Source organism: Lampetra fluviatilis, chromosome 62 (assembly GCF_964198595.1).
Source record: "Lampetra fluviatilis chromosome 62, kcLamFluv1.1, whole genome shotgun sequence".
NCBI lineage: Eukaryota > Metazoa > Chordata > Hyperoartia > Petromyzontiformes > Petromyzontidae > Lampetra > Lampetra fluviatilis.
The window spans coordinates 5,897,750-5,909,846 of record NC_136336.1 but is presented as its reverse complement, the minus strand read 5'-3'; the positions used below and the strand labels follow the sequence as shown (position 1 = coordinate 5,909,846).

General features: G+C 53.8%; 2 protein-coding genes across 2 annotated transcripts in view; both read right to left on the bottom strand.

The window, feature by feature from the left end:
- The window catches only part of LOC144951398 (uncharacterized), a 493,651-nt gene that overhangs the window by 158,783 nt on the left and 322,771 nt on the right, over positions 1 to 12,097 (bottom strand). The gene's annotated exons all lie outside the window — the stretch shown is intronic.
- LOC144951480 (growth/differentiation factor 8-like) overlaps positions 10,753 to 12,097 on the bottom strand; it is a 56,225-nt gene continuing 54,880 nt past the window's right edge. The window contains exon 3 of the mRNA XM_078881787.1: positions 10,753 to 11,133. Coding sequence (XP_078737913.1) covers positions 10,753 to 11,133 — 381 coding nt within the window. The remainder of the gene's footprint in view (positions 11,134 to 12,097) is intronic.

Sequence of the window (12,097 nt, the reverse complement as noted above, 5' to 3'; positions counted from 1 at the left end):
ATTCGACACAGTCCTATCAGCACCACCACCACCACAACCAGCAGCAGCAGCAGCGTCTGGCCATAGGTCTTCTCTTTCCTTTGGTCGTTGATCCTCCGATGCTTGTCTCAGTAACCTACCCCCCCTCCTCCTCCTCCACCCTACCCACGTGTATCCACCAACCATCGCATCTCGGCTTCCTGTTTCTGGTTCAATCTAACGCAGCTCTTTTCCACGCCACGCTTTATTCCAGACTTCCCAGTCAGTCACCCCCGAGTCACTTCCCGGACCGCGACACGGACGTCGCATGCGACCTAAACCCATCGACCCGTCTACCCCCAACAGCGACGTTGAACAATCTCCACTCGTTTCAAAGCCGGCTTCTGCGCAGTCCGTGCGAAAAAAAAACGCATCTCTCCGCCCCTAAATTATCTCCACACATCTCCACACCTATCCGCTCCGCACCGCCGTGTAACGCAGCCCCCCCCCCCCTTGTACCACACATTCTACGGCTGTACACAAATGACCAAATTACAAAAAAAGTTATCTCGCTACCACCGCACGCACCTGCCTTTCCCCTGGCACCTGTGGCAAAGGTGTGCACGGGGGGATGGGGGGGCGGGAGGTGGCCGTCTCGTCACCGCTGTCAGCAACTGTTATCATCATTATTAGTATTATTTTTTGGGGAAAGCTCCTGTTAAGGCCTTAAAGTGTCCAGCCTCAAAAACTGTCGAACTCGCACAGATCCTAACTCATTTTCAGAGATGGGGTTTGGGTGGGGGTGGGGTCACTTTTGTCGACGAGACATCATCGGTGTGAGTGATGGGGTGGAGGGGGGGGGGGCACTTCAGGGGCCACACTCAAGGCCACCAGGGAGCCCAACAGTGGCCCCACAAGGCCATGTGGTGAAGCCCACGGCTACTTGTCAGTGGAGGCAGCGGTGGGTACTCTGCACGTAGTCTGCAATCCGGCGAGGGTTGCTGGATTACCGCAACAGATGTTCCGAGACTCCATTTTCACCCGTTGGGCAGGCGGCGTCGAGGAGGAGGTGCCCGTTTCCATTGGCTGGGCAGAAGAAAGCGGTACAGCAAAGTGTGGACTAATATCCATCTACGCCATTGGAACCTCATTTGCCAGTAAAAAATATGATACTTGGTTTTTTACCCTTTAATCTGGCAACAAAACTGACTGGTCCAACTGACTGGTCATCTGGTCCAACACCATGTGAGACTAGGCTCTAAGGAAAGCTGTCTCGGGTGTGGACCAATCAACTTCAAGGACAGTGCACACATTATCAGAGTTGTGTGTTTTGTTTGCATTATGACTGCAGGTATTGTGGTCTATGCAAACATGACTCCTTGTAAAGAAAGGTGTCAGTTTTGTTGCCAGATAGAAGGGTAAAAAAACAATTATCATAATATTCATCTGTTCTACACTCCCTGCGGGTGTCAAGAAGGCGCCGTTCCCATTGGCTGGGCAGGAGAAGGCGGTACAGCAAAGTGTGGACTAATATCCATCTGTTCCACACTGCGTGTGGGTTTCAAGAAGGCGCCGTTCCCATTGGCTGGGCAGGAGAAGGCGGTACAGCAAAGTGTGGATTTACACCTTCGTCCCATTATCGCGTGAACCTCATCCCGGGAGCGCATTGCCCCTCAAAAATAACGGACAATGTCGGGTCCCGTTTTGAAGTGTTGCTGCTGACAGGCGAACGAGGCGTTTAAACGGCCTCGCGCGACTTTACATTCAACAGCTGATGCACCGTCCGTGCGCGCGCACCGTCACGACCCCTGCCGTCTGCCGATCCGCATCCCCGTCCCACGTGTCGAGAACTCGACTCTGTTACCTGGGGTGACCGAGGGTGAGTGAGTTAGTGCGTGAGTGAGTGGGTGGGTGGGTGAGTGAGTGGGTGAGTGAGTGGGTGAGTGGGAGCGTGAGTGGGTGAGTGGGTGAGTGAGTGGGTGGGTGGGTGAATGAGTGGGTGACCGAGTAAGTGGGTGAATCGGTGAATGAGTGAGTGGATGAGTGGGTGGGTGAATTAGTGGGTGACCGAGTGGGTGAGTGAGTGGGTGAATCGGTGAGTGAGTGGATGAGTGGGTGGGTGAATGAGTGGGTGAATGAGTGGATACGTGGGTGACCGAGTGGGTGAGTGAGTGAATGAGTGGTTGAATGAGTGACCGAGTGGGTGAGTGAGTGAGTGAGTGGGTGAATGAGTGAGTGAGTGGATGAGTGGGTGGGTGAATGAGTGGGTGACTGAGTAGGTGAGTGAGTGGGTGAATCTGCGAGTGGGTGAGTGGATGAGTGAGTGGATGAGTGGGTAGGTGAATTAGTGGGTGAGTGAGTGGATGAGTGAGTGGGCAGTTAATTGGGACCCGAGGCAGATAATCTGACGACGATGTCCTGCTGGACGATGTGTGCGTGGGGAGCGGTGGCGTAGCGGTTAGCGCTACGAAACCCGGCGACCCGAGTTCGATTCCCGCTCACGGCCACTACCGGTGACGATTATCCGAACCGGTCCTGGGCCTCCCTTAGGTCGACTCGGCCTCAAATGAGAACTTGGTGCGGTGTGTGGTAAACATCGCCACTGGGGAGACAAAGGCGGCCTTGGCGTGGTTGCTGGCCACCCATCCCCTCGTGTGCCTCTTCCGGCCTGCATAGGTGCTGCTCGCAAACAGCACTTGCCCCAACAGTCCGTGAAGGCTGTACGGGGGATCTTTGTCTTTGCGGGGGGGTATCGCAGTTGATGAGTGTCTTCTGCACGAAGCACTTGGCGGTCGTGTTGGGGGCGGGAGGGGCGAATGTGAAGATTCAGGCCATAGACTCGGGGCCGTTTCACCCGAGGCCGACCGTTCGACCGGGTCACCTCCGTCCGAGCTACGGGGGCCAGAACAAGGACTCCCTCGAGAGGGGTCAGGGTCGCTTCTGCAAAAAAATTAGCGACGTCGCTGCACAGTGGGGCCTTGCAGCTGCGAAAATTAACTATTCAGCAGTTAAATTTTCGAGTTAAAGCTTTCGTGACTGCAGGGATTCATCTTCTTGGTTCTTTCGGTAATCCTGCATAATGCACGGGCATAATATGACTTTGAAACCCCCCGCCCACCTCCTACGTATTTCACAAGTAGTGACTAATCCCATATCTGCATTTCCCATAATAAATATGCTAAATTCCTCTTGATATGCAAGTTATTTTGTCAAGGACGCTCTTCCCCCTCCAACCCAGCTTAAATATACGCTCCAAGCCTGGGGTGTTTCATTCAAACGCTGTCTTCCCGACAGACCTGTTCTTCACCTGAGGACGGCTGCTTGCGTTGTGGCCGAAACGTCGTGAGAATTATTTTCTTATGTTTTATTTTTATTTTTTTTCCCTTCTACGTGACTTTACCGAAAGAACCAAGAAGATGAACTCGGCAGTTTACTTGAGAATCAATAACCCCGGGCACGGGCACGACCCCATCATCTCTCCAGAGCTCGCAAACTCCCTGCGCCCGAGTCGACACGACGGAGCCGAGTCGATCCCGGGTCATCTTCGGAGACCGAGAAGGGATGGGAAGGCATCGTACGGCAACGGACGAGACCTCTCTCCGCTCCGCAGAAGGAGGAGGAGGAGGGTGACGGAACGTCGAACTCCCTTCTCGCACCTGACGGAGCCAACCTCGTCTGGGGGGCGCGGATCGCCGTGTCGAGGGGAGGGCGGCGAAACGTCGGGCAATCGACGGGGCGCCGGGAGGGCGAGAGCGGCGAGCAAGGTGGGCCCGATGGTGGGACTGCTGACTCTGCTGCTGCTGCTGTCACCACTGCTGCTGCCACTGCAGCTGCCACTGCTGCTGCCACTGCTGCTGCCACTGCTGCTGCTGCTGCTGTCACCACTGCTGCCACCACTACTGCCACTGCTGCTGCCATCTCCGCTGCTGCCACTGCCGCCGTTTTCGCTGCTGCTGCCGCTGCTGCTTCTGCTGCTTCTGTTGCCACCACCACTACCGCTGCTGCCACCACCACTACCGCTGCTGCCACCACCACTACCGCTGGTGCCACCACCACTACCGCTGGTGCCACCACCACTACCGCTGGTGCCACCACCACTACCGCTGCTGCCACCACCACTACCGCTGGTGCCAAGCGTGCGCCGCTGTGCTGGGGTGACCGTGCCAGCGAACCGTCCCCGAATTCCGAGTTGCGTGCCGCGCGGGAACGCTGCGGCCAAAGGCGGCTCGCTAAACATCCCCCCCCTCCTCCCTCTTCCCCTCCCCCGCCTCCACGGGGGGATCGCATAGCGGCTTGCCGATACTCGTGCCGACGGTTCGCGGCCGTGGGCCGTGGCAGGCAGCCGCGCTCGTAGGCCCCGTGATGAGGCCACGGGGGGAGGGGGGTGGGGCTCGGCTAGCAGCTCTGCCCCCGGGGAAGACCGCGTGGACTCAACACCTACCACCCCTCCCCCCCCTTGATCGATGGCGTGCCCGGTTCGGTGTCGGGCGGGTCCTAAGATCTCGACGCCGTACACCGACACTCAAGTGGCTGAGATGACGGAGTGGTAGCTCTTGTAAACTCTCATTTACTTGATACAGCTGTCGTGGCTGTGACGGTTCCACCTGAAGACGGAAGCTTGTGTTGCCTCCGAAACGTGATTTTTATTTTATTTTACTTTTATTAATTTAAATTTTTTACCTACGTGACTTTACCGAAAAAACCTAAGAATATGCTCGTAGTTGTTTTAGCTTCGCAGGATGCATCGTGGCCCTGCACGTACCCCCCCACCTCGTTCCAGGCAGGCAGTGCCAATGCGTAACCCCTTCGTGGCTAAAGCGTTGAACAGCAGCACCGCAAGAGATTTCAACATTCTCGGTCAAACGTCTTCTTTTCTTCGTCTACTTCTTCTCTTGTAGCAGGAAGCATCAACTTCACTCGCTCGATTCCTCCACCCACTTTGAGGACACCACCACGAACACCACCACCACCACTACCACCACCAACCACCACCAACCACCACACTGCAGGTCACAACACTGCATCATCCTGTGCAGGGACTCGATCCACCAGATTCGCCTGCACTGCTCAAGCACTGCAAACCACCCCTCCCATCGTCGCGTCTTCACGCAAACTCCGGTTATATTCGCATCATCAGCAGCATCATCATCAGCAGCAGCAGCGACAGCTTTTGGCTCGGCCATCGAACAAAGACGGCCTCACCGCATCGCACGGCGCTTTCAGATGCGCTTCCTGCGGCCGTCTGGAACGCTCTCGTCCTTCTGAGTTTAGAAAGCCGCTGGGTGCCTATGCACTTTTGAATCATCAAGGTTGAAAACGCATTTCTTTAGAACTACTTGCTGTGTTTAGTTGTACTTCCCCCCGCACCTCCGATTCGCACGGTTGGCTACGTACGGTGCGAAAGAAGTTCAACGTACATCTTGCCCCCACCGTCGTCGCCACTCACCCCCACCCCACCCACAAATTCGATAAATCGTGACTCGATTCAAGACGCTCCATTGGCAGCCACCGCGGGCCTCTGTGGTGGTGGGGGGGGGTACAGTGATTACGTCGGCAGAGAGGTCTCATCGTAACGTGCCAGCTTGTGGCGGTGTTGTTATTATAATATTTTTTTTGTGCAGAGCATTTCCTCGCAAAAGCGAACGCGTTTTGGCAAAGATGTCGGTTCCGTTTTTTTTTCTTTTTTTTTTGTATAGTCCAGCCGACCAAGCCGGCACGGTGGGCACGAGCCAGCCATGTTTGGCGCAATTTGTGTGGGTGTCTGCGGAAAAAAATCAAATGGTAGCGCCCTCCAGCCCGCCCACCCTCCCGCCCGACTTGGAAGAGGTTGCCGATGGCACGAAATCATCTGGCGCGCTCAAATAACCGTCGACACGAAACGCGACAGCTGCAGCAAACAGAAGAAACACCAACAGAAAAAAACTTGCTCATCCCCTCTGGAAGAACTTCAACAACAACAACAAAAAAGTTGTCAGCCCGTTTCGTTCCCGCACAGGGCACGGGTTCTTGAATCCTGAGCGACGAGACGCCGTTCCAAGGAGTCGGATTCTACCGCGGACAAACTCCTGGGGATTTTCTAGTGGCCCTGTTGTTGGTACGGCGACGTGTGGAGGCATTGTCACGGACTCTCACGGTAGGCGCCCCTAGCACCCATAAAATCCCCAGCTTGGCCGTGGCCAGCCCAAGAGGGAGGGAACTTTAAACCGCCCCGGTGGCGAGGAGTGAATTTTCTCGCACACAACTATGGGTGGCGTCACTATCGAGGGAAGTCATCTTCTTGGTTCTTTCGGTAAAGTCACGTAGAAGGGAAGTAATAAAATAATAAAAATAAAACATAATAAAATAAAATAATTCTCACGACGTTTCGGCTACAACGCAAGCAGCCGTCTTCAGGTGAAGAATGAGACACTACCAAGCTAGGAGCTTATATATAAGCTGGGTTGGAGGTGGAAGAGCGCCTTAACAAAAAGAATGTGCATATGAAGAGGAATTTAGCATTAATGCTACTCCCTGCACCCCCCCTTGGTGCTGCTGATCCTGCATAATGCATGGGCATAATATGACTTTGAAACCCCCCCACCCACCTCCTACGCATTTCCCATGAATATGCTAAATTCCTCTTCATATGCACATTCTTTTTGTTAAGGCGCTCTTCCACCTCCACCCCAGCTTATATATAAGCTCCTAGCTTGGTAGTGTCTCATTCTTCACCTGAAGACGGCTGCTTGCGTTGTAGCCGAAACGTCGTGAGAATTATTTTATTTTATTATGTTTTATTTTTATTATTTTATTACTTCCCTTCTACGTGACTTTACCGAAAGAACCAAGAAGATGAATCCCTGCAGTCACGAAAGCTTTAAATCGAAATTTATCGAGGGAAGTTTCGATTTCCCATGAATATTTCCCATGAATATGCTAAATTCCTCTTGATATGCACATTCTTTTGTTAAGGCGCTCTTCTTCCACCTCCAACCCAGCTTATTTATAAGCTCCTAGCTTGGCAGTGTCTCATTCTTCACCTGAAGACGGCTGCTTGCGTTGTAGCCGAAATGTCGTGAGAATTATTTAATTATGTTTTATTTTTATTATTTTATTACTTCCCTTCTACGTGACTTTACCGAAAAAACCAAGAAGAAGAAGAAGATATCGAGGGAAGGTGTTTCATATTTTGTCATCATCGCCGTATTAACCCTGATTATAAGACACTCCGGGAGAAGGTGTTGTCGCAACCTCAAACGTTGGTGGGGTCATTTCGTCTTATCGTCGGGAGAATACGGTGCGATGGAAAACCTTCCCCGTCGATGATTACGAACGGGCTGCTTTCGACCGGGGGGGGCGGAGGGAGAGGTGGGGTAGCGATGTCCTCTGAAAGAACGATTTTGAACAATTGAATAGAAACAAACACATTTTGATTTTAAGCTTTCGTGACTGCAGGGATTCGTATTCTTGGTTCTTTGGGTAAAGTCACGTAGAAGGAAAATAATAAAATAATACAAATATAAAACAATGAAAATTCTCACGACGTTTCGACTGCAACACAAGCAACCATCATCATCAGGTGTGACATCGTTGTCCGTGGTGCTGACGACAGGAAAAACCGCCACTTTTTTTCAAATGTTCTTGCTGTGGATTTCACACCTGATGACGATTGCTTGTGTTGCAGTCGAAACGTCGTGAGAATTTTCATTGTTTTATATTAATATTATTTTATTATTTCCCTTCTACGTGACTTTACCGAAAGAACCAAGAATAGGGAAACAAATAGTCTAGATGCACGCCCGACTATTTGTTTTAAAATACAGGGGGGGGGGGGGGGGGGTGGGCGGTGGGGGGGGGGAAGCAAAACTTAAACTCCTGGGCATCTTATAATTCGGAAAACACGCGGTTAAAATGCTGTCCGTGGATCGGTTGGGTGGGTGGGTGTCGTCGGTTTCTCGATAATCACTGGTCAACAAAAAAAGAAAAAAAATTTCTGGCCTGGACTTTTGCAGCTGTTTTAGACTAATTTCAGGGTGCTGATTCCAAATCTGATCTCAGATTTGCTCTATCACATCTCATTTTTATGCTATCGGCATACCCCATTTTCATTGATTTTACCCGAAATTAACTCTGTCACTTATGATTGCAAGTTGTTGCGAGTCAGTGACTGCTTTAGTGTTAAAATATGGTGCTGTATTTTTAGGATAGTGTGTTTATAATATCATTTTATGTAGATATCAACATTTATTGAATATTTTTCTTCTGCAGTTTTTCTTGAAAATGCAATATTTGATCTCAAAAACTTGCTGCGATAGACAAAAACTGATGCCAGATTTGGAATCAGCACCCCAAAATTACCTTACAAACCGTTGGAATACCTTATGCCAGAAAAAGTGTGTTGACCAGTGCAATCCGAGCGACGTGACGTTTACGCTTTTGCTTACTTGCGTTGGGGTTTTTTTCCGAGCCGTCTCATCTATAGCTCCTTGTGTTGCTGTTTGTTGTTGTGTTTCGTTTGTTTTGTCGTCAGCACCTCCGCTGAGCGGGTCACATCCCGCGCGTGACGCCACGCGAGACGGCGCTCCTCCCACGATGCCACCTTTGCCGTCGAGACATCTAACACCCCGGCGATGATGTGACGACAAGACGTAGGGGGGGGGGGGTGGGGCGCGTGGCAAGGGTTCCTCTTCTAAGGATGCTCGAGCACTGGCAAAACTCGTGCCCGTGCCTTCAAGGGCACGATGAGACTTGCCGAGGCTCCCACAAGGCCATGCGGGCGGGCAGCACAGCTCAGCGCCAGCCATCGTAGAGTGGAAAGGCGGTCATGTCGCTTACGGTTCTGGGAGGTGAGTAACGACGTCTTTGAAACGCAACGGCTGCTGCTGCTTGCTGCTGCTTGCTGCTTGCTGCTGCTGCTACTGCTGCTTGCTGCTGCTTGCTGCTGATGCTGCTGCTTGCTGCTGCTTGCTGCTGCTTGCTGCTGCTTCCTGCTGCTACTGCTGCTGCTTGCTGCTGCTGCTGCTACTTCTGCTTGCTGCTGATGCTTGCTGTTGCTGCTGCTACTGCTTGCAGCTGCTGCTACGCCTCTCTAAATTAAAAAAAAGTCCGAGCGGGCGAGATTTCGGCGCCGAACGGCTGCTGCACGCGGCCTGCCAAACTGCGGACGTCATCGGAACGGGACAAGGGGTTAACATTGACTGTGTCGTCGCCGTGCTCCCCCACCCCCTCCATCTCCCCCCACCCCCACCCCGCCCAGCCCCTCCTGAGTTTTTATTTACCCCCTCCCCCAGGCCCCAAGGTCACGCTACAGGTCCACACTGCGTGCGGTTAAGGGTGGTGCGAACAGACCGGACTTTGGATTTTTTTTTTTTCACGGGAGCGGTGAAGGCAGAGGTCGGTCATAAGCCGCCGTCCTTAGCCGCTCTGGAGGACGTCGTTTCGCACCCACCCCCAGCGCCAGAGTCGTCGACAGCCGCGGACCAGTCCGCCGTACGTCGATGTGCGAGGTGCCCAGTCAGGAGTCATGACGTCCTTGCACGTTTCACTTCTAACTTGACCGTTTTGCGGTCGATCGCACGGACAGGCAACCAGCACGGACAGGCAACACGCACGCCAGCGCAGTTAGGCAAATATTGGCGCAAGCCGCGCCGTGATTTTGTGTGTGTGTGGGTTTAGTTTGTTTTTTCTTCCCATGATCCTCCCCCCCCCTCCTTCCTCATTACGCCCACACTCAGCCACAGCAAGGGCATACAGAGTGGCCAAAGCAGGCTTGTTATTTAAAGCACAATTATATATGTAGGTGTATTTTTGTTTTCTTTAAATCCCAAACAACGGCTGCGATTTAGTGGACATTGTGAAGAAAAAAAGAAGCTCCGAGGGTCATCGAATTTCACCCGTCTCAATAAGGACACTCTGCTTGCTGAAAGGTTCTGATTCTGAATAAATGCCTCTGCGGGAAACGGGTCGAGAAGAAATCTGAAACCTCTTTCTACCCCCCAAAATCAGCCGGCATTTTCATCGCGCCCATGCCCCCTGTTCGGAAAGAACAGCCAAATCGAAACGCCCGAAAAAAACCCAAAAAAATACGAAATTAGAATTTTCGTTTCGTCGTCGGAGTTCCACGCCCAGTTGAATCGGGCACCACTTCGCAGCAGCAGCAGCAGACGACGCCGCTTCGAAAACAAAAGATAAAATATATATAAACTCCCCCCCCCCTCCCTGCCCTCCCACCTCCAGCACCCCGTGCCACCGATCCCGCAAAAGAAATAGCAGTCGAACGGGAGGTTCGGGAGATTCCAGGGGCACCACGGGAGCTCGTTACAATCCGCCGAGCGAGCCGCCGTTTGGTGGCGGGTCACGTGACCCGGCGAAAAGCGTTCGGGGCTGACCCTTGACCTCCGCTTCAACAAATTAAAACAACAACAAAAACAGCAATGTACAAAATTCAACAAACACCCCCCCCCCCCTGCCTCGCCTCCCCCCCCCCCAAAAAAAAAACCCCCACCAAAACTAACCACCTCTTTTACATCTTCTTTGCATACGAGCTAACATCGTCATCGCCGTGTCGACCGGCGGCGGGCGACAAAAAATTCGCGGCGTGGGGGGAGAAAATAACCACGGCGACCCCCCCCCACCAATCCCCCCACGCCGGCCCCCCACTCGCACCCCCCCCCCCCAAACCCACCACCACCACCACCACCACCTCATTCCCATCTCTCAGTCTCGGCGGTGGCGTCTTTCGTTTTTTTTTTTCCCCGTTTTTTTTCTCTCCTCCCTCCTCCTCCTCCCTCCCTCCTCCCTCTCTCCCATTCTCTCTCATGAGCACCCGCATCGCTCCACCACCATGTCGGGGATCTTGCCGAAGATGATCTGCTGCTGGTCGTTGAAGTAGAGCATAGAGATGGCCGACATCTTGGTGGGTGCGCAGCAGGGCCCCGCGGAGCCACGCGGGTTCGCCTTTTGCACGAGGTGCGTGTGCGGGTACTTCTGCAGGAACATGTTCTCGCACTGGCCCGAGCAGTAGTTCGCCTTGTAGCGCTTGGGCGCGATGATCCAGTCCCAGCCGAACGCCTCGAAGTCGACGATGAGCTGGTAGCGGCAGCAGCGCGACTCGTTGGACGCCTCGCTGCAGTCGAGGCCCGGGGCACGGCGCGAGCGACGGAGCGTGTCGCTCAGCTTCAGCTCCAGGAAGGGTTTCTGTGGCCGGCGGGGAAAGTCGGCGGCGGGCACGCGCACGGACGGGTGGACGTGACGCACACGCGACCAGATGGACGGACACGTGGATGCACAGGTGGACGTGACACACACGCGACCAGATGGATGGACACGTGGATGCACAGGTGGACGTGACGCACACGAGACCAGATGGACGGACACGTGGACGCACAGGTGGACGTGACACACACGCGACCAGATGGATGGACACGTGGAAGCACAGGTGGAAAGGTGGACGTGACACACACGCGACCAGATGGACGGACACGTGGACGCACAGGTGGACGTGACGCACACGAGACCAGATGGACGGACACGTGGATGCACAGGTGGACGTGACACACACGCGACCAGATGGATGGACACGTGGAAGCACAGGTGGAAAGGTGGACGTGACACACACGCGACCAGATGGACGGACACGTGGACGCACAGGTGGACGTGACGCACACGAGACCAGATGGACGGACACGTGGATGCACAGGTGGACGTGACACACACGCGACCAGATGGATGGACACGTGGATGCACAGGTGGAAAGGTGGACGTGACACACACGCGACCAGATGGACGGACACGTGGACGCACAGGTGGACGTGACGCACACGAGACCAGATGGACGGACACGTGGATGCACAGGTGGACGTGACACACACGACACCAGATGGACGAACACGTGGAGCCACAGGTGGACGAGTGGACGTGACGCGCACGACACCACACGCACACGTGGGTGAACGGACGAACGCACGGACGGACGTGGCGGTAGGTGAGGGAATGGATGGATGGCCTCACACACAGACAGACGGACACACAGACAGACGCACGGATAGACACGAGGAAACGTGGATGGATGGACACACAGACACGTTGTAAAACGGACACGCGGACAGGGACAGACGCACGGACAGACGTGGTGATTGGTTAAGCACATGGACGGACGAAC